This window comes from Lagopus muta, chromosome 4, assembly GCF_023343835.1.
Source record: "Lagopus muta isolate bLagMut1 chromosome 4, bLagMut1 primary, whole genome shotgun sequence".
NCBI classification, from domain to species: Eukaryota; Metazoa; Chordata; class Aves; order Galliformes; family Phasianidae; genus Lagopus; species Lagopus muta.
Window position 1 is genome coordinate 13,953,061 of NC_064436.1, and position 23,903 is coordinate 13,976,963.

The window sequence follows — 23,903 nt, forward strand, 5'->3', positions numbered from 1 at the left end:
TAAAAGCTACCCCAGTGTACTATCAAAAATGTAACAAGAAAAATAATTACAACAAAATAAAATGAAAACGTTAGGTCACGTCTGAAGGCTGGGCACCAGAGGTGTCCTATGGAAAGGTATGTCACGGAGGAGCGCAGGAACCACTGCTAGTTAGTCTGCTTCATCACTCTACTTCATTAAAATCCCATTATCCATCACAGGATATGAAGGACATCTTAATCCTTAGCTGAGAGAATTGATGAACAAGTTTGGAAATAAGGCAAAAATGAAAGGGACATCTATTTTCTTTTTTTAAATGAGAGGAAAATAAAAGTTTGAGAGTATTCAGAAAAATTAGGGGAAATTGTCGCCTTGCAAATCAATAGTAATCATCAGACTTTCAAAGCTAAAGGAAGTTTGGATAAAATTAAAATATTTGTGTTTGTTTCAACATTTTTTTGTTTCTTTTGTTTGCTTTTCCCAATTTTGAACCCTTAGAGATGATCAGAGATCAGAGTTAACAAAATAAAGGATAGCTACCCTTGACCGAGCCAAGAATTAGTCTCCCTGCTACAAAAGCCAATGCTTCAAAGAATACAGAAGAAAAATTTATGAATGCTTCTTGTCATAAACAATAATAAACAAGTGTTTCAAACTTCAAGGAAATGCAATTACAGTATAGGGAACCCTGATCATTCCTTGAAAAATCTTGTCCATAAGGAAAACCTGATAATTACCCTTAACACAAAGTTATGTAGTTTTTTTTTGTTTGTTTGTTTTCTCTTAGCAAAACAGTGAAGTAGAAGAAAGCCTTTCTTATTATTTTGGCTAATTTCCTAATTCATCCCCCAAAAGGAAAAAACAACAGTAAAGAAAAGAAGTAAAAGAAGCAAAGAATAAACACAGGAATATGGTTCTTACCCCAAAGAGCGGCAGTCTGGTTTGTTTCTTTCAGAGCGATCTGTGAGAAAGGAGGCATAGTATCAGCACAAAACTTGGATGTTCTTTAGCAATACAAGCACCTAAGTCTTACAAGAACTGTCACACCATACAAGTAGCAAAAAGAAAAGCTGGTTCTGTCATAAAACTTTTTCTATGCTGGACCATTCCATTGGAAGGAAAGTAAAATCACTGCTAATTTAACGTTTATTACAATTCCTCTATCCAAAACAGAGCGTACTTAATGTTTTACGTTAGTGCTTTAGATGCTTTCCTTCCCTTTAGCTAAAATGAATAGGATTTTAGTTTATGGTAAAAATAAGGGAGAGGGAAAAGGAACAAGAAAAACCACAGATTACTCAGCGCAAAAAAATCATTCCATGAATCACAGCTGGCAGAATTCCCTAACAGGATGGGAGAAAAATCAGCAGCTGGTTGCAGCAACATCTGCAAATACACTGAATGCAGTGCAGCTCGTCATTAACCCTTAAACATCTCAAAGTTCTACCTACTGAATCTTTTTGCTTTCAGAAAGTGTGTTGTTTATTCATTAAGTACATTGAGTAGCTTATTTGCATTAATGAGATGAACTAGAAATAAAAATCTATACATTACAATCATGCAAACTCAAACATCTTCTGCCAAAGAATTAATCAGTCCTGGATACATTTCTTTGTTTTGATTGATTTCTGAAAGTTCTAATACACCAAGAAAATATGAAACACTTCCAAGGATAAAGACAACAAGCACTACAAATACTTAGCATTCATGCAGATATATGCTTATAAAGTCCAAAACACCTCTTAGCACAACGTTTTGGCCTACCCAAAAGAGAAAATGAGATTCATGTCCTGCTAAAATACATATACTCTCAAATTAGAGAGATGTTTGCTTTGCAAAAAAAGATATCTACTGTGCAGTTGGAAGGATGTTCTTACACCTATGTGTATTTACTCTGACCATGGTGGCTTTGATTCTGACTGTGCACAGCTACTCAAAAGCACGCTACTCTCCTCCTGTTAGTAAACAGTTTATTAAAATGCTTTTTTATACTTAAGAGTCTTCCTGTAAAAGAAAAAGAGAACAACATACAGACTACATTTTGATCATAAAGCTCTGCGTTAAACTACTTTTTTCTTTTATTAGCATGTTTGTTTGTATAGGTTTATGTCACATACAGAAAGAATATTTTTTCTCTCCGAAGTCTTACATGCCCACGTGATTGAATTTTGATAAGGAGAAAAAAACCCACGTCAGTAGAGCTCTAAGAAATACCTAATGCTTTTTCCACCCACAAGTGCTCCTATTGAGCTGTCATAGCCATACAGTACATAATTTATTGTGTTTCTGACTCACAGCGCTCTCCATTTCATCACACCACATGCTACTCTCTTAGCTAGAAACAGCATGCAATAGCTCAAACCTGAATTACAGCAGCAGTTCAACGACGCACAGAAAAGCTCCTTCCATCTTTGTCATTTGTTCATGTAACTTCCTTACCAGTGAGTATGCAAAAAAATAAAAACCAACAAGCAGTCAGCACTTCCCACTGAAATCTGCTAGCCATCTGGTGTTCGTTAGGAGTGTTCCCTGCTATTTACACAGCCACAATGCAAAAGAACTCAAGGAAAACCTTCCTACTACCAATGAGATAGGGGAGGTATACCAGTGAGAAGGAAACAAGGGAGCCACAGGAGACATTAACACAGTGTCTGCAGGCTCTCCCCCTCAGCCCACATCCCAGCAGCAGATCCACCACAGCCCAGCACACTTCTGAAGCCTGCTAGCTCAGGAAATCGCTGCAGTTCTCTCTCCTTCCTTTCCACATTGAAACACGAAGCATTATTGATGCTTTCACACATTTTGTTTATGGCTGAATTTAGAGAAAGCATATCATTCACAAGTACAACTGGCCTAATAAATAACAATAAATAGAAGCCAGCTAACAAGCATTTAGTTAATTCTTCAAAGAAGAATAAAGATCTGTACACGCTTACAGTTACTTTGAATTTAATTTTCTTTTTTTTTCTAAATACCAGGTGTAACAGGAGACTCAAAGACTTGACTTTCTATTCAGCACTTAAATTTCACCACTAAGTGCTGTATAGGTATTACATACAAGCACCAAATCAAATAATGCCACACACCTTTAGGACATGCATACACAGAACAAACATGCAAATCTTCATATATATATATATATATATATATATATATATATATATATATATATTTTACATGTTAGATATACATTCATACACACAGGTAAATGTTAAATATAATCACATGCATAGAACCCAAACTGCATATCCACAGTTAGCTCCCTTTTAATTCTGCATGTTACCTCAACAACTAAAACCTCTATAATTTTCTCCAACAGAAATAAACAAATAGTGACAAAGATCCAAAAACCAAATCTTGCACAGTGGATTTTCCTCTATGTCAAAGAAATAAATTGCTATAAAACATTATAGGATACAATGCTTCTCTAGCATGACAGTGTATGCCCTTCAATCCTAAACACAAAGTCAAAGCAACTCACCAGATTAGAGCAAACACTGAACACGCACGGGGCTAGCATGCAGTTAGTAGGCAGTTAGTAGGGCAGTCCACACCAAGATAAGGGAAATTTACTCGCAAAAAAATCCACTTCCAGTGACTGACACCTCCTTTCTAAAACAAGCTTCCACAGAGGAGAAGCTTGTATAATTTTCTACTACCTTTACACTGTTTAAATAATATAATTCTTTACTGCGTGTGGGGTTACAGTCAAATGTGCCAGGAAATTCCTAAACATTTGCTGCCCTTCAACAAATACAGTCTGCATGGAAGGAGTGCATTATCCTCGCTCAGCAGTAGGATGCAGCGCAAAAAGTCAAGGAGCTGGCGGGTGGAGCAGATGAGGCATAAAGAAGTCAGAGATTCCTGGCTGAGGTTGGGAAGACCACTGCCAAATTTTAAACAGAGAAGGATCAAGGAAAACACTGGGATGTGAAGATGCGCTATTTGTACCACAGCTGCTCTGCACAATCCACTGTTTATAAGGAGAATCATGCTGCATTTATCCCACTGACATGTTATGACTTACCAGTAGTCAAAAATTGAGCAGCAGACAAATGTCATAGTTCAGCTGCTTTTAGAAAGGTGCAGGTTTCTTTAACTGGCAGCTTCTTTAGCTTTCAAAAACAGCAAAGTTATCTCCTTGGGCTTTACTCCCCAAGAAAATATAAACATTACAATCAGGATAAAAATAAGTGACAGCACTTTATTTCAGTTCTTCTGCAAACCCGGAATAGCTTAAGATCTTGCCAAAAAGACCACAAAAATCAAACAAATATAGCTTTTAAGTAACGTTCTCTTGCTTTTAGAAGATGAGCAAAGAAAAGAAAAGGTAATTCTCAAAGAGAGACACTGTTTTCCTCTGTTTAATTTGCAAGATTCTCCAAACCATCTTGTTGCTAAGAGTGGCTTCAAGTGAGAAGCATGCTCTCATTAGAAAAAAATTTAACTATAAACATGAAATGCTGCCTGTTGAGCAAGAGGGGAACTACCAATGCAGTTACCTCTTGAGATATAGCTTCCTTCTGTTCAGCCCCCCCAGCACAATTTTTTTTTTTTTTTTTTTTTAAAAAAAAAAACAGACAAAGCTGAATTAACTGAAGGACAAAGAGTGGGACAAACTACTTGCACTCTGAGGAAATAGTATATTCTTTACCCTAATCATGGCTCAAATAGAGCAGCTGCCATAGTGGGTAGGACATGGAAGCCTCTTCCTGGAGATGGCTACCATTACAGCAAGCCCATCTGTGTTGCTCTAGGTTTTGGCCCATGACAGCACTGCGTTTCATAATGAACAGGAGCAAAAGATGCTTCTAACAACACTCCTGTAGCAATGGCTCTTAGCACTGTTGCCACTGAAGAATTTTGATAGATACTACCTTTATATTGGCAACATATAATTTTCGTAGTCTTCATTATTATGCAGCTGGTCACAGAAAAATATTGCAACAGTCCCCCTTAGGCAACCACATTAGAGCGAAAGAGCCTCAAATCTCCATATCTAATCACTCATATACATAGGGCCCTGCCAAACAAAAATAAACATTTTCTGGTTAAAAAAAAAGTGCATTTGTGCTGGATCTTCAATGCCAGTTTCATTTGCACTGAGATAAGCTTTAGTGACCAGCAGCATTGCCATGTTTCTGCCTTCCATTTTGTTAAGGCAGGATGTGTTTCATGGCAGCTCCTGCTCCTTTTAGCACTTCTTGCAGAGAAGAAGTCGTAACATCGCAAAATAATTCCACTGTATAGAACCATCTATGAAATCCATTCAATTTGATTAGAAGCTGCTATACAATAAAAACTACAAGACCAAGTATTTATCTATTTATTTTAGCATTGTAACAGCAGAGTCCCTTATCAGTTGTTTAAAAGGCAGAAAGCATGAGGTGGAATTAATGAGAAACTTAGAAGAAACTTTTCTCATTAAGTTTGATAAATAGCTTTTCCCTTCCCCAGAAGGCCACAAAAGCAGGACACAAAGTTACAGTGGTAAGGGCAGACAATTTTTATACCTGCTTTGAATTCTACAGTACACTACTAAATTACAGAGCAGTAAACTGGGGAAAAGAATGAATTACATACCCCACTGCTCCCTGCAATGAAATGGCACTGGCACTATAACCAATGCAATATAACCCAACTGAGCCTTGTAAGCACACAGTTTATTCTTGGAAATAATGCTGGACTGATATATGGCTGAGAGGAAACAAACACACACAGCCATAAGAATACACTGAACTGGGTGAGTCCTCAACTTTGAGACCTACTGACCACAATAAAGCTTGTAATTATATCAAGACCATATTTTTAACCTGCTAAAGAGACTAACAATAAGCTACAGTCACCTTCAAAGCTTTTTGTGCACTCGTGCAATATATAAATGAAAAAATAATTTACATATCTGCTAGTGCTACATTTGCTTCTGATTTGTTATTGTGGGAGGTGATGCCTGCATTGCAACAGCAAAATTGCATGCACACTGGTGTAAACACGCACACCAGCCAGAAGAGAGTGGCTGATGGGGAAACAGACCAAGGAAGGAGACACTGCATGAAATCTCAACGCTCCTCCAAGCTGCCCATGAGGTATGAAACTTGACTGCGCTCAGCACTGGTTACTTGTTCTGGGGACATGAACAGTAAAACTACGTGAGCAATGAAGTATATGCAGCAGATGCATATGTTAAAACACTTGTACCCTCTAAACTTCAAACAAGAAATTTACAATACGTTTATTTTTAAAGCTCTGTTTTCAAGAGCAGAGTAACTTCAAAGGCTCAAATCAGCACAAATTCAGACACAATAGTACAGCTGGCCAGTGCAACCAGGATGTACTTGAGGTACACAGCCCTAAGGCATATCCACAGCGTCACAATAGAAGCCATGAAGAACCCTCCTACTTCATCTCAATACTTTCATAGAGCAAAGTAGAAATTGATTCACCTTCTTGATTAAGACTCATAACCACTTAACACCTTCCTGTCTAACAACTGAAAAATGCTAGGTTTACATTTCTGAAACACATGTTGCTCATGTTGCTACTGTTAGCAATAAAAGGAAGTTATGTTTCAAGATGGTATTACCATTTTCTTCCCAGAGATGTATGATGCCTGCATAGGTTCTGTTTAGTCCTCAACAAGAGGACAGAGCACCGTCTTACACTAGGTCTGCCTGTCAGAAGGTGTTGATACACAACATGCAGTCAATTCAACACAAACAGACGTGTGAATAAATTCCTGGTTCCTACACCGTACAAACAGAGCATTTTATAAGCATCCATGTATTGCATTCATGATCTAAAGGTATCAAATGGGAGCCACAAGCTTTGAACACGTGTGCACAGACACACTTACCTGTCAAAACATAGCCCTTGGTGTTGTAGTAGCAGTCTCTGTATGTATTTCAGCTAACTGCTCATAACTATTGTGAAATCATGTCCTATTTTACAACTTGAAATAGACTTAAACTTGATTTGTGAAGGACTGATGCCATGTAGTAAGATTAACTATTTTAGGATGCTAAACACTTAACAAATTTCTCTTTCCTCCAAAACCCAACAAACCTCCCATAATCCCACCCACATTTAAGGCTAATTAAAAGTTTCCTGAATTTGCTTACTGAAAACATGTTCCTATTTTTGAGGAAAACCTCAACAACCCATTTCTCCAGAGTCATCTTATGTGTTACACATTTGTAAGTTAAGACTTGTTTAATGTGAGACATGAATTCACAATAAGGTGCTGTTGAGCATTACCAGCTACAAATATTCCCACTACTATAGTAGCAGCAACTAATTCAGCTCTAAAATAAACTATGAAGAGTAAAAACTGTTTCTTGATTACAGGGACACACTGACAGCAATGCTGACAGCACAGCTTCCAAAACCTTGATTTATTAATCTGGAATTTAGGCACTACTGTTAGTGGAAGGAAACAGACCTATATTTTAAGAGAATTTAGAAAATAGGGGGGGTGAGAAAACATAGAAAGATAAACACTAAAATGAAATACTGTAAAGCACTAAATCATTCAAGAACAAATCTGTAGAAAGACAGCTATACAAGGCAAGTAACACCACTCATTTGTCTTAAGATACTATTGGAACACTCAGATGCTCAAATACTTTTTATAGTCCCTTGTTGAAATTGTTCACCCAGTCCACATCAGGACACCTAACAAGGAAAAAAAACTTCAACCCAGTATTTTGTGGCAAGCATTTTCTACAAAAGTACACTTGAAATTAGTTCAGAAATTCTACTTGATAACAGGAAGAAATTCTATGCTGTGAGTGTGGTGAGACACTGGCACCAGCTGCCCAGGGAGGTTGTGGATGCCCCCTGCCAGGAAGCATTCAAGGCCAGGCTGGATGGGGCTGCGAGCAACCTGGTTTGAGGGAGGTGTCCCTGCCTACAGCAAGAGGTTGGAACTAGATCATTTTAGGTCCCTTCCAACCCAAACCATTCTATGATTTTTCAGCTATTCCTGTTCTTGTCATAGTCACTGAGGACCTTGGGACCTTCTAACTAACCAACCCTGTTCTCCAGGGACAAGATTTCTGATGCACTGTTTGAAGTGGGCTTCCATTTCAGCTTCCTATCTCAAATTGTTATCAGACTCTAACTTGCAGCTGATCAGATTGGTCTTCATGTCCTCATTTTCCTATGCCCGATACTGAAGTCTTGGTCACTGAACTCTCTCATTTCTTGCACAGATGCACCTTCTGCAGGTTGTGAAATCACAGTATGTGGAATCCAGCTGTATGCTATCTGAGAGCACAGTGACTCCTTGGCAAGATGGTCCTTGAGGACCAAATGATACTTAAGGATCTTTTTAACTTTATGGTGAAGTGCAAGAGGCCTTTTTGTAAGTAATCCATTTTGTGGGAATTTAAAAAAATAAAAACATCTATATGAGAAGCAATTGTCATACTTACTTTCAGATAATCTTTAATTTCCATTTCACTGTTTGGACAGAAGCACCAATGACATTTAAGGATAATATTTGATTAACAGAACCATAGAATAGTTTGGGTCTGAAGGGACCTAAAACCATCTAGTCCCAACTAGTTTAAGATCACGTAGTTCCAACCCACCTGCTGCAGGCAGGGACAGTGCCCGTAAACCAGGTTGCTCACAGCCCCATCCAGCTTGGCTTGGAATTTTTCCACGGCGGAGGCATCCACAACCTCACTGGTCAATCTCTTCTATTATCTCAGCACCCTCACAGTAAAGAATTTCTTCCTGATACCTAGTCTAAATCTACCCTCTTCCAGTTTAGTATCATTTCACCTTGTCCTGTCAGTATATGCCCTTGTAAAACATCTCTCCACAGCTTTCCTGTAGGCCCCCTTCAGGTACTGGAATGCCACTAAAAAACCTCCCTGGGGTTTTCTGTTCTCCTGACTGAAGCTCTCCAACTATGACCTTATCATGGGCCCACTTGCCTAACCAGTGAGGAACATTTAGATATATTTCCAGGCCCCAAAACAGAAAAAAGCAATTTGTGAAGAAGGAACATAAAAAATGAATGAGAGGGATAAGGAGGAAATAGCATGTCAGAAAAAAAAGAATGAACACCATCCACTGAGATAGGAGAGGCAAGCAACCTTCTTGGAGCACAAGGCTTCTACACCCCTTGTTAAGAAACGCATGCTCAGAAAACGTTACCATGGTTCACAACCCAGATGGCTGTGTTGCTTACTTAAAAATTGAAAAACATGGATAAGGAGGACACAGTCTGCAAGATGTAAATGTACACAAATCATAACAAAAGCACTGTCTCTTTGTGAACCAAATGAAAGCTCTAAGTCACAATTTAAGCAGTATCTTTAAAATAACTATTCATATTACAGGCATACACCTTTTGTTCTTCACTAGCGGGCCTTGTAGTTCAGGTAAGAGCTGACTGCACCTGTCTCCCAATTTCTGAGAAATTACAGTACTTCACAAAGCTCTCTCATCTGTTTTTCAGAATGTTTAGCAATTGTACTTCCTCCTCCTTCAGGCATTCAGAAAACACACAATAGGAAAAAAGCTATTATAATAAGTCCTTCTTAGTAGCTTCTAGCCTTGACATCAGGTTAGCGCATCTAGTCTTCAGTCTTTTAAATAATTCCACCCTCAACCTATTGCTGTTCAAGGTAACATACAGCAGTTCCTCTCTACTATCCCATGAAAGGCTTCAAAAGCCATAAAGCATCTTTAAACAACTGATAACAAGATGGCAAAGCCACCAGCAACCTGAAAAGGCAAAAACAAGGCTCCTGTGTTTACCACAGAGGAGAAAAAACAGGCAATTTCACCCAGGAATCCAAAGCTGCCAGTGACCATTGCAATCAGCACTACCTTAGAGCAACAGATCCATTCCCAAGCATGCCTAGACCTGACCTTCTCCGTATCCTGCTCCTGTGCATACATCAGAGGATTCAGCAGAGCCATCCAACTCACACTACTAAGCACCTTAACTTCACTCTGTCGCCAAGAGCGTAACAACGTTCCTCAACTAAGTGTTCTTAATGATGGATCCACCAATGCCAACTAAGCAGCAAATGGAGAAATAAAGTGTGCTCAGAGTCACAGTAGCAGCTACTATACCATTTCTAGAGTAGATGCTGGTGATCTACAGAGTATTCCATATGGATTAAGCATGGAAAAAGATACTTGGCCCTCTTGATACTATGCCTACTACTGCTGGAAACATGAGGCCTGCTTCTCTTCTCTCAGCAATACCGTTTCTCCAAGCACTGTCTTGACCTGCTTAAACAAAGAGGTGCTGGACTACAGCACGCACCTTCCACTCCAGTACTCTCTCTCTGGTGAGCTTCATCCTTCCAGTTTGGAGATCACCGACTATTTTTCAAGACATACTTACAATCACCTAGACCTTCAAGAAAATTCTATAAAGGTCTTGGAAGAGACCATCAAGATCACCAAGTTCAACCATCAACCCAAAATTTTGACAAGCTTTTGACAAATCACAAGCTTGCAGTACCTGTCATGAGATAATAGTGGCACCTGATAATGCCATTTTCCAAGTACCAAGTAACAAAAGATTTTTCCAAAACTTTTAATTTGATCCCAAATCCCATCATTTCTACTAGCTTCTATACTGCAGATTTACAGTACAATCATAAAATGAATACAACACACCAAGGGAACAATTTATTACATGAAAGTTATCAAAATGCTGAGCTTGTTCCCAGGCTTTTATGTCCCATCACTCACACAGGATGAGTAAACAATATTTTAATAATAAATAACACCACAGCACTCTGTTCACTCGAAAATTCTTGTAAATGATTTAACACAGATGTGCACAACCCAAATCAATTTTCATGTGTTGATCTGTGATACTGACTGCTTGGGTTTTAATGCAAGACAGAGCGCATGATGAATATAAATCTATCACCTCAAGAAAACTATTTACATTTAATTTTAGCTTGTCTCCTACATACAGAAATAAAATGCTATAGCTGAAGAAAACAACTACCACTAATAGCTTATTTCATGCATACAGTATCCTGTCTAGAAGGAGAATGCATCAGAAATACCTTCATAAGAAACAAAGTGCCTGAAACTTACCTACAGTTTCTGGAATATAAAACACTGTGTTCTAAGTCACATTAAAAAAAAGCAAAATATTTATGGAACATTCATCATCACAATCCAAAAACTAATGAATAGCATATAAAATACCAGCCAGCATGTAACAGAGAAATTTTAAATAATGCATAATTGTGTTCTTACTACATGGTAACATTTGAAGGTCAAAAATTTAAGTGGCTTCAAAAAGGAATTAATTTAACATAGATTTTCATTTGAGCTTCCAATAAGTTTATAAGATATTGGCTGCAAAGGAGAAGGAAACCTTCTTGGTATTAAAAGTTAAATTCCAGTAGAGGTTTCTTGCATGCTTTCTTGAAGACACTTAGACACACTTGTAAGAAATAGATTTCTAATCAAAATGAACCTCTTATCTGATACATCATAACTTTTCTATGGACATCAAAATTGTTGAAGTATTACTTTGAGTTTTTTTTTCCAGTTTGGACCATGAGGCAAAATAATTTCAAGCTTCACTGTGACCCAGCCTTTCAGGCCGGTCCCAAACACAGCTACATACAGCCACAAGAAGCCAAAAGATTTTTTTTTTTTCTTGTTGTTCAGTGTGCAAAAGAAATCACAGACAAATCAAGTTCATCTTTGAAGCATCTTATTTAGAACTCTATTAAATCTTGTTCAAGTGTCCTGAGATCAAGACAAAATGTCAAATCGATGTTTTTAGAACACATCTGAACCATAGAAAACTGCCGATTTACAACTCCGCCTGAATCAGTTAGTATAACAGCACTACATCAGATAATCAACTTAAAGACAGTGATATCCATAAAATACTGTTCTTTAAAATTCATAAAGCATCGGGAACACAAAAGAAGATGTCCTGCTACATGCCATCATCCACTAAATCTATGCTTGCCCTAAAAACTTATTTTCATTCTTCACTACGGAGAAGGATGATTGCCAAGCATAAACCACAGACAAACAGATAATACGATGTCTTCTCAAATCCATAGTTGGAATGTTTCAGTAACTTTGGTACATGTTGTTTTTCAAGTGAAGAGCAAAATTTAGCCGATGCTTCATCTCTGTTTTTGTAAAACACTGGATATGCGAAGCAGAACTGACCAGTGAGAGTACTGAAAGGACCAGGTTTTTCCAGCCCAGTAGAGAGCAGGCAAACAAGTTACTTAACAGCAGCATACAACTGTTAGAAGGGCAGTAACAGAGCTCAAAAATCCAAGCTGTTCCTGATATTAGCAGACAGTGTAACAAGAGGCAATAAACACAAATGAAGCTTCGGTGGTTGAGGATGAATATGCGAAGCAATTCCTTTGCTAGGAGGTAGTGCAGCACTAGAAGAGGTTGCAAATCCTTTTTTGGGAGATACTGTTCACAACATAGTTAAAGAAAGCCTTGCGGGATGGATTCTGTCTCAGCAAGATTCCTGCACCAATTCAGAGGCTGGATAAGGCCACCCTCAGAGCTAACTTTCACCCAATTCGGTGGCTACTTTAAGTCACAGAAAGTAAAAACATAAAAATAATTAAAAAAAAAAAAAAATCAAGAAAGCAACTACGCACTACTATATGTAAACCACTGTATTTAACTAGAGATAATAAGCATCAATGGAATAAACGTCAAATGATTTTAAGTGCTTTCAAAATAAAAATTCATATTGCACTACAGATATAGATACAGATATATATACACACACACACATATATATATGTATACACAGATACAGAGAAAACGTCAACACCACCTCTCCATTGTTTCCAGATTTTAACTCAAGGCTATACTGCCAAAGGTTAATAATTAACAATGTTATTTAAAAATATTAAGCCTGTTTCATCCATAAGCAAAAACTGATGTGGTAGAAGCTTATTAAGAATCACAGAATGGCTTGGATTGGAAGGGAGCTTATAACTGCCACAGGCAGGGACACCTCCTGCTAGGCAAGTTGCTCAGGTTTTCACCATGACATTGTGACTCACTCTGCCCTTCGCTATCAATACCATTTCGTTATGCAACAATCCTGTTTTATTACTTGTTACCTTGACAGGAAATGATTGATTACAACATGCAGTAAATAGCATGGTCTTTGGACAATCATAACTCAGTGGGTTGTTCCGTTCAGCTATAATCTCATCACTCCTTACGCAATGATTCATTTTTGTGCTTCTCTTCGGCTGTAATCTAGCAGAAGAAGGTTCATTCCATCGCATAACTCTTCACTGTTATTTGTCATTATACAGTCTCCTTAGCTAGGTAAACATTACACCCTGCCAACTATCACCAATTATTCAGTTATTTTCCTTATAGTAACATCTATTTTTGGAAGGGTTGTTTCTTCAGAAGACAACCTCTGTTTTGGTTCAGTTGACACTCGCCCAAACTTCAAGATCTTTTTTTTTTTTTCCACTGACAATACACTAGAATTTAAAAAAAAAAAAATGCATTTCCACATACAGGCTACATTATTATCTTCACAAAAACTTACAGTCTTACGCTTAACCCACCAAACCCCAAACCAGATTTGCAGAGCAATAAATTTAGGGGAAACATGCAATAACTTCAGTAAGCTATAGCAAAAACCTTATCAGGTAATCCTTACCTGATATAACATACTAGCTCTAGCATGAGATTATTACATAAGCATTACATTATTGGTGTTCTTTAAGTGCTTTACTGTGTGATGCCTCAATCACAAAGCTGGAAGCCCTTGAGCCTGAACTGGGACTGCAAAAACTAAAATAGACCAAATCCCAAGGAAAAAGAGCTCTGAATCCAGCTGGCAACCAACATTTCCACCTCTTCAACTTGTGATCCATCTGATTAAATAAACGCTCACAAAACTAATCTTTTCAAGGGCTTCTTGTGTGCGCACGGACAGGCTAGCAGATTACAGGTATACTTAGCATTCATTCAATACAATTGATCTGTTATTATCTTCTCCCCTTTTGAGTTGGTTACTCTCACTACAGAAAAGTGGAACAACTTCCAGATCAGTACTGAAGGACACAAGAATGCTGATGACAAAGATCCCAGTTGACCAGTCCTGACTTCTGTAAGCAGAAGCAGATTGTTCCACTTCATAAATGTAAGGTTTAGTTAAGCTTATAGTAATACAACACCTAACTTCTACAGCCACTTTCTCTGCATCACATTTTTCTCTCTACCCCAGGGTCACAGCACCCCATGGGAGCTGTTATGACCAAGCTGTTCATATTATGATCCAGTGAACCCTAAAGAAGATCATCACTCAATCAGTTACAGGCTGAATTCCATGAACAGTCTCAGACCTTACTCTTTTATCCTGGAGACTGAACACATATAAAGTCATTTGGGAACAACTACAACACTCTTGTAGCAAATATTATCTGCAAAAAAAAGTCCCTGATGCCTGCAAAGTACTGTTCCCTGCATTTCTTCAGCCACACTCCACCAACATACTGCCTTAATTTCTCAGCATGTTGAGAGGGGCAATGTTCAACCTTAATTTGTCACATTTGACACAGCTCATTGTTCTCAGCTTCCAAAACAAGTCAGCACCAGTATGATGTGGGAGTTGTGGGAGTATAAAAAAATTGATCCATCTTAACTGGATCTTGTTTTGGCTGAAAACCAAAACATCCATTCAACTGACCAACCAAAAAACGATAATTTCACCCATAACCTAAATTTGCCCAGTAGAGCTGATAAGTTCCAGAAAACGCTCCCAAATTGTGGGAAGAAACAGGAAAAAAAAATCATCAGATATTTTAGTCAGCATACCAAAATTTATAGCCACTGAGCAGGAGCAAACCACAGACAAATATTTGCCATAAAAACAGAATAATATTAAATTAGGTTAATGTCTTTCTGTACTACTGGCCATCTGTAGTTTTAACTGCACATTAAATTAAAAATCACAATAGCTCTTCATTATGAACTTAAATTTTATTACTGACTTCTACATTTGGCTATTTTTCTTCTTATTTGAAGTAAAGAAACATCTGCTACCTCCATTACAGATTCATCTTTTTGTAGGAACACTGACTAGAATTCAAAGTGAAATGACATACATGCTAAATGAGTTTAAATTTCACATGTGCTTCAGGTAACACCAGAATACTGAGATTTTCTCTCACTCCTAACAGGGCAAGTCTTTAGTGGACAGACACAAAATTAACCAAAGCAATTCATAACTAAGATTTACTGGACTCACTATAAGGTCTCCACGAAATGCACTTATTTTACTATGTACACACAAAATACAAAGCTACTCAACACAGGAAAGCATACCACAGAGTCCAAAGTTAAATTGGATAAATAAGTCTAAAGGAATAGAACACCTTAAGTTGGTTTTTCTTTTTTAATATTCACAGCACTTTTTTAATTAAGTAAGAATACTAATACTCTAAATTAAAAAAAAATCTGTTGAAATTCAAGATTGTTAGAATGTTCTGTAACTTCCTTGAATAAGAATGTATGCAGCCCAAATATGGAACAAAAGAAGGGAATAAAGAATCACATTATTTTATTTATATTGTTTAAAAAAGTTCCTCATAGGAGCAATTTCATCTCATTTATCTGTGTAGTTTCTTTTTTAAGAATATATCCTAGTTTTATTTCCTATTACTTGAACAGTAAAAAAAATAAAACCAAGACAACCAGCATTTTTTCAAAAAGAAAACCGTTCTATTAATATGATTCTTCAAGTGCTTTGCTCCTGTTTTCTTCCAGTTTTTCCAGAACATGCTAATCAAAAAAAGCTTTCTTGAATTCAGAGATAACTCACCTGTCGGCATGACATGCAATGGTGTAAATAGGCCATCACACAACATAGTTAAGCTATCTAAGATGAACTGTCATGGACAAGCAAGGCTCTGATCCCACCTCATCCAGCAACATCTACAAGTACCCATTCCCTACTTTAACATCAGTGCTGACACTTGCCTACTGCTTCAGCAAGATCCTTCAGCTTATTAAACCAGCAAAAATAAATCCAAACACCCTATCTAATCCATGAAAAAAAGAAAAACACAAGTAGATCTTCAACAGCTCAAGCTATATTTTCTCAACAATCCAAGCCAAACTAACTCCTGGCTGGCATAGAATCTTACCTCCCTCAGGCCTCATGTTCCCACTCTCTCTTTTGTGCCAGCTTCAACATTCATCAGATTCTGTACAGAACCACTTCAGCAAGCTGAATCAGCAGAACGTCATCTACCAAAGAGACGAAAAACAGCTTTCTGCTGGGCCAGTGCACTGAAACAGGTCGGTGCACGTCCTAGTGAACACTAGAACTCAGAGCTCAGCCTCCACAGCCACCAGAGCAATCAGCCCAGGCTGCCACAAAAGCACACTTGGCTCACCAGCAGGTCAGACAAGTAGCAGAGCTTGTCACCCCAGAGAGAGCAGAAGTGTACGTCCAAGGAAGTCGTGAATCCTCCTGACAGCAAGCTGCTAGATTAGTTTGCTTCACCCTCTTGTGTCCAGAGTAGCACAACTGCGACTAACTTCCTGGACAAACAGCCCTTCATTCAATGGCATCCTGTACTCTGGTCCTCCAGTAAAGCACTGCTAATTTCATGTATGAGTGTTTTATAACACTGAAGCATTTCCGAACTTTCATCTTTCAACTGCCTCTTGCTTTGCATACAAGCCTTGTTTGTGCAGGGCAAAGGTGAGCAACTGCCCCTACTCTCATGCATACACTGAACCTACCAGAAATTAAACTTGCACATCATCACCGTTAGTTTAACAGATTGAAATGCTTCGATTGACAGTCAGCTAAAATGCATCAGCTCCTTTCAAACCCTGTAAAAACATTCAGTAAGTTATTCAGTGCTGAACTACGCTAACGTTTTGTTATAGTAACTGCACATAATACACGAAAAATACAATTTTCAAGAGGCTTGTAGATTACAGTACAAGAAACCATCAAACAAGGGAAGGACAATAAACTCATCCACCTAACAAGATATTTATCACGGATGCCTTAAGAACACTGCTGGCAGGCTTTACGTCTGCTTTCCAATGCATAGTCTTTAGAACAGATGGAAGGGAGGAGCGACAGCCACAGCAGAACATTCATCATTTACACATTCTTTACACAAGTCAGGTAGGCAGTGTCTGGCTGCTTTAGAGAGGGATGCTAGGACAAAATAATAATGAAAATTTAACAACTGAAGAAGTGCTATTTACTACTCATTAGTAGCATTACACCCAAGAGAAAATCCAGGAACAAGCTTTGTTTCACAACAAGAAAAAACTAGAATTATATATGTATATATATGAACAGCAGAAAGAAATGTTTTCCACCAATAAGTCTCCAAACAAACCTTTAAAGGACACCAGAACTAGCAGCTCATGTTTTGCTACTAAAGAAGTTGTACAGGAACCAACGCTGGTTTTGCACCCTACCCTCGATGAGGCAAAATGCTGTGCATGTGCCAAGCCACAATGGCAGCTGTGAATCTAGCACCTGCCCAGGAATGCACTCACACAGCTGGGCTGTGGGGAGCCACAGGACAAGCATGTTGTAAGCTTTCCTCTGCAGTAAGATCCCCCAAATTGCTATGTTTTTCTCATCTACAAGGGAATGTTCCTGCTGCTCAAAAGGAAGCAAAACCACATGAATTGTACAAGTTATTAAATTATTAAGGTTCTATGATAATTACTAAATACCACTATATTTGGAATCCAATTTGAAATAGGAAGAGTAGCTGGTAATTGTCCTGGAAACAAACCTTATGAAAACAATTCAATCTAGAGGAAATTTTACAGAGAAGAGGAAAAAGGCCACATTTACCCATTTAGTTATCATGGAAAATGTGATACAAGCATTGCTTGTCAATTAACAATGAGAACTGAATTAAAGAAATCACTTCAACTGCTGACAGGGCCCACTGGATTTCACCACATCAAATGAAATCTGATTTCCGTCAAGTCACTATGAAGTTTGCTCCCAGCCTCCTGTCTCCACTCTTTCTTGTACACACAAGTTCTTACCTCCTGTTTGCCAAGGCTTGCCATCCTTACCCACACGGAAATAGTTACACGCGGACAACTTTTGAATCTAGGTGATCCTCCACCCCAGGATTTACAAGATGAATTAGTCACGCATTTTATCTCACGGTATGTTAAATATTTGGATGCACTTGGTGGGCAACACACATCTATGTCACCATTAGGTTAGAAGAGTAATCTCTCAGAGCACACTTCACCACCCTCAGAGCACATGCTTTCAGTTGACACAAGGCAAGGTACAGATGTACCCCTACTGAATTCATTTTATTGAAAACGACTGGGTCAGCATGCTTCAGAGCTGCTAATGCGAACCACCCTAACGTAGGAATCCAGTCCCACCAACCAGGCAAGGGCTGGTCACTGAGGGGACACCAGGTATTCAAGCATCTATTGTTCAGCGTGGAACACCCCGGCCATCCTCTCACAACTCACAGCCGGGAGCCCACGCGTCCTTCCAGTAGGGAGGCTCCGACCGCTCGGCCTGGCGGTCCTCAGACGGCCGACACCGCAGCCCGGCGGCTCGCCTTCCCCAGACCCTCGCCTGCTCCTCACCTGCTGCCGAGCCCAGGGCCCGGCGGTGCCTCCTGCCGAGCTCCCGCAGCTCCTCCTCGTCCTCCTCCAACCTCCAGGCTTCGGCCATCGGCAAGGGGGCGCGGCCGACGCCGCTCAAAGGCCGGGGGCTACCATAGCCGGCCGGGGGCCCTCCCGCCCCTTCCCAGGACGGCGGGGGAGGCCGGCGCCCTCCCTCAGCGCGGCCGCTCGTCCCCGAGCCCGTCCCCGCCGGGCCTGCCTCGCACCTGCGCCCTGCCCGCGAGCTGTCGCGCTCCTGCCGGCGGGGCGAGCTGGGGCGAGGAGGCGGCCGGCTGCCGAGGAGGAGGCGGCGGCGGCGAGAGGAGGAAAGGCAGCGGAGACGCCGGCTGCCCTTCCTGCCCATCCGCGGCTCGGCGTCAGCAGGAAGCCCCACGGCCGCCTGGCACCACTACAAAAGGGGGCGGAGGAGACAGCGAGGGGAGGAACCTGCGGCCGCCGGCGGGCAGCGCCGCGCCGGGCACCTCGCGGCTACAGCGGGCCGGGATCGCGCCGGGCAGGCCTGCGTGGGTCCCGAGCGGCACCGCAGTACACGATGATGGGAGTGCGGTCGAGGTCTTGCTTCCATTTAAAAGCCAAGTGTAAGACGACAAAAAGGCTGCTTACTGCGAGGGAGCTGGCAAACCGGGAACTCGAGCAGTTAGTGGAGGTGCAGGTGTCATCACGGCAGGGCTCCGGCATCCTGCAAGATGCAGGGTGCTGTCGGGGCAGGTGTCCTGCTCCATCGTGAGAAGACCTGGACAGGAAGAGAAGCATAGGAGATGTCAAAAAAAAAAATAATAATAATAAAAAAAAAATAACCCGAAAAGAAAAGAAATAGAGATAAGAAATGCAGTCTAACCCTGCTGATCTGGGCTCTGGGAGGTCCATCACCTTAGAGCTGTGTGAAGGAAGGCATTCAAACAACGGCAAGCTCCAACTTAGAAGCTGGAGGATGCGGTTTTTGGCATGAGGTTCACAAGGGGCTCTCTTAAACCTCTTAAGAAGTGGTCTTATGGATGCACTTGAAGCAATGAAGTGCACACTTCCAGTACTAAAGTGATATGCAACATCTGGCTGCACTGCAGGTTGGACACTTGAAACTCAGTTACAGTTTCAGCTTTTTTTTTTTCCAGGGCCACCCCAATTGTATCTAGAAGCAAAATAACATCGTTCCATCTTGCAATACAAGTTACCATAACACCAGTTCATAAAGCTTTTTACCAGTGACTCCACAGTGAACCTTACTGAGGAAAGAGTATATGAGGAAGTAAAACTCAGCTTTGGAGCAGGTGGATCATGGCCAGTAAAAAAAAAAAGTGTGACAGTACATTAGAGCAGGACGAGAAAATACTAAGTAATCCCCATGTTGAGCAATAACTGTGTTTATTCCTTAAGCACCATCGACTCCATGCACTGAATGAAGTACTATTCAGGAAGAAAAAGTATGTAACACATAAAAACAAAAGATGGGCTGTGCTTTTATTTCTGCTCCAGTTCTTGAGTGTTAAGAGTTTTTACCTTCCTGCCCTCCCCCCAACACCACCCCCCACCCCAAGCATTTAGTGTTTAAGGGACATAATAGTACTAAGCACATGCTATAAAAGGACCTAAGGCAAGTCATAAAACTGAATGTACAGTAGGAGTGTATTACAGACAAGTCAAACCTGTCACCACAAGTACGTGTTGTCAAAAGTCACATGCTTCAGATGAGCTCTGCATGAGAGGAGTGGGTGTTGGCTAAAAGACCTCACAAATTCCAATGCCAGATCAATGCCTTGCAATTGATCCAGTCTGGGTATGGAATTCCTCTACGGTGCAATTCTGCCACAGACACTCTAAAGAGGTTCACCAGAAGGCCTTATCTCTAAGAAGAAAAAAAAAAAAAAAAAAAAGCAGTTCTAACACGGAAAAGTGTGAGGAACACCGGAAGGGAGTAAAGTCACTGGAACATGTATGAGACAAGAATCTCACATAAAACAAACAGGATGTGTTGTTTGTACTCTAGTTCTCTGCTGTAGAGCAATAATGCTACACCTGTTTTCAGTGCCTAAATACCACTACCCACAAAGTAACAAAGAGCAATAAAACCAGATAGCCAGATCTGCATCACAGTCAAAGCAGGTTTCTAGATATGAAGCTCCACAGAGTAACATAGTGTAGCAGTATAACATGATGGAAAACATAGCAGTAACAGCAGGGTAGCAAAGTCCTAGGCTGCAGCAAGTGAGGACAAGCCCAAGTGCAGCAGACATGGACACAGAAGCAAAGAAAAAAAAGCTGCTTACCCTTGGAAGGCCTCGGGTACACAGTGATCTCCAGTGAGATTCCCTTGCCTCCACTGCCAGCCCTTAAATGAGGTCTGGGAAGGGATGGATGCTGGTTCCACCCCTCTGCTCACTTAGGTGCATTGCATATATCTGAGCTCCCCTGGGCTGGCCCTGCTCAATCACTGCTTCAGGCCATGACTTAGAATTTTCACTATGCATAGCAACAGCTGGGAGCCTAAAATTATATAGAAGACAAACATGGACACAATGGAAAAGGGGTAATGAATGTAGTAAGAACAGGGAGGACTGTTTCTAATATGCCCAAAACACAATTGTAAAAGCCCAGAGAAAGTCTTACTTAGAAATGAAAGCCCTGTACTTAGATTATACAGAACAATGAGGTCTCTGAAATGCCAGCTTGGCCATATACCAAGCTCTGCCACTGGGCAATGACAGCAAGCATTGAAGTTCCTCCTCAGAGCTAGAGGTGATTAAGAAATGCCTGGAACTGGCCCAGAACAGATTTCACTAGAATGGAAGAGATCAGACTGTGATACAGTTCACAGGTGGATACAAGATTCAGGTAGCAATAACCAACATACTTCCAGAATCTACTGGAAACTATTTCCAGCCACTAACACTGGAAACAAGTAAAAATAACCAGTATTCGAATAAAATAGAAATCTAAAGCAGCACTGCTTAAGACCCTTACACCAGGATTTTCTTTTTTTTCTTGTTTCTTATTGCAAGAAAGCTCAATGTGATAATGTACATTACCTCCAAAAGGAGGTAGCTTACCACTAGGTAGAACTCCTCAGGACATGTTGTCCATCGGTGTATTCACACTGCCTGTGTGCAAATGCTACAAGTATTCAAAGTTTGGAGGCACTTTTTTTTTTTTTTTTTTGCTTTACATGCCTGTAGAAAAAGTGTGTGTGGGATAATACGTAACTATGATCAGGAGAGTACACTTTCATCCTCTTCACTTCTCTTAACAGCATTATCTGCTAATACACAAAGACTAAGGGCACAGAGACAGAGAACTTAGTTTCTTACAAGGAATTATTTTCTAGTGAGCACTTGTCCAGCTACACTCATTCATACTGTGAGTGCGAGCTGATCCTCACATCCATTGATGCTGGTGTTCTCAGGTGATGAACAGTTTCAGCATTACTCTGTCAAAGCAGCATTTCATCAGCATTTTGATACTTGATAAAGCTGTACAAATAATCAAAGTAATTGGGAAGACAAGCCTTCAGGAGATAAATGGGGCTCTGACAGAGTGCTCCTGCGTAGCTCCACCTGAGCAGACCCAGTGACACAGCCCCATGCTTGGTTAAGTATGTTCTTGAAGGAGAGAGCTGTACTTCTGGGGTTTTAAACAAGCATCAAAATCAGTTGTAGAAATAACTAAAACAGCTGGAGTTACTGGCTGATCTAATAATAGCTTAGTCCAGACAGAGTAATTTGTGATAATTTGGCTCAGATTGGAACGCAAGAAAAAAGTTCCGCCGGGTTCCCACACCCAGGGGAAGAAGGAAATGGGGGTGGGGACTGAACTTAACAGTTTCAAACACAGCAAAAACTGAAGTCACACAAGAAATTTTCTCCAGAAGGAAAAAGCTCCTCTTCTGCTTCTCAGCAAATAAACCAGTAGACAATTAAAAAATAAATAAATAGAAAACAAAGGAGAGGAAGAAAAAGTAAATAGGGAAAAAACCACCAAAAGTTAAAAAAAGAGAGCACATCACCACGTGTCCTGCACTTAAGTCCTGTATGAAGTACAATATCCTTGTGTCTTAGAAGCAAGATGAAAGACAAAATACACTGTTGTACTGCACTGAGAATCTCTGCTGTGTGTATATGCGTAGGAATAAAAAGACCTCTGTGTATTTCATAGCTATACTTCTCCTAGAAAAGAAATCTTATTGTCTCAAAGTCTGTAATTTAGCTGCTAGAATCTGGAAATTTCTCACTGGGATTCTACTTTGCCATATGTACTAATGCTGTAATGTGCATACTTGGAATTTCACAATGGAACAGCAGAAGGAAGCAACTGGGTAAATGGGTCTTTGTATTCTCTGCAGAACATTTACAATTAGTTGCCTTAATAGTTATTATCTTTTAAGTATTTTGTCCTGATTTGCATCCTTGGAATTGCTGCTTTGTGTGTCCCTGCAAATAGACACTGTTTTTCAACAACAAAATATCAGCTCCATAGAGCTGCTTAATTGAAGCTGCCTATGTAGCCTCAGTGTCTATTCAGATTCTGCAAAGCAGCTGAAGCCTGCAATGAATCTATCAGTGTTTGGCAGAGATACAGAAACCTCAGACCACAAAAGAAAGCAGACTAGAGATTTTTTTTTTTAAATGTGAAGGATGAAGAGCTTGCGAAAGAGAAAACGTAGCCTTTAGACACAACAACATTATTTTTGTTCTGAGTAAAAATAACAAGGATCTTGCTCAACAGAGGAGCAACACTGGCAATATAGCCAGTATAGGAAATGGACTCTGTGGAGAGTCGAGATCTGATAATTGGATCTCCATTTGTGTTCATCTGGTCCAATGGATTCTCGGGTAGCTGGAGAAAAACCAATCAGGAGCCTGCAGGCTTCCTGAAAGGACTCCAGATAAGGCTGGGCTTCTTTGTGTTGTTACAACTACTTGTGCTTCCCATCACATCAGCAGGATGACAGTCTAAACATTGATGATTTTGTGATAAGTGAAGATGATAAAAATAGAAGATTATTGATTTCCTTGAATAAAAACCTTTCTGAGAGAAACACTGAAATTACCTCTACAGGAAACTAAGGATTCTGAGATTGGTATAAGAACAACAACAACCAAAAGACTTCTGCATGCATAGAAAGAATCTAATAATTGCAAGTTATCAGAAACCATAGGGTAATCCACAAAATAAATAAAACAGGTGACCAAATACACAAACTATTCAGGAGTTCTCAGAGCTGCTTGTTTTTGAATTAGTTCTACTAATAATTTTAACTACTTAAGCTG

General features: G+C 39.9%; 1 protein-coding gene across 9 annotated transcripts in view; it reads right to left on the bottom strand.

Moving 5' to 3' along the window:
• SH3D19 (SH3 domain containing 19) overlaps nt 1-23,903 on the bottom strand; it is a 94,210-nt gene that overhangs the window by 57,270 nt on the left and 13,037 nt on the right. For 6 of the 9 annotated variants that reach the window (XM_048941528.1, XM_048941523.1, XM_048941527.1 and 3 more), the window contains one exon: nt 19,246-19,375. In XM_048941528.1, the coding sequence (XP_048797485.1) occupies nt 19,246-19,375 (130 nt within the window). Of the gene's footprint in view, nt 1-900; nt 941-18,603; nt 19,007-19,245; nt 19,376-20,285; nt 20,486-20,906; nt 21,124-23,903 lie in introns of those variants that run through there. The other 3 variants (XM_048941522.1, XM_048941521.1, XM_048941529.1) reach the window with 2 other exon arrangements.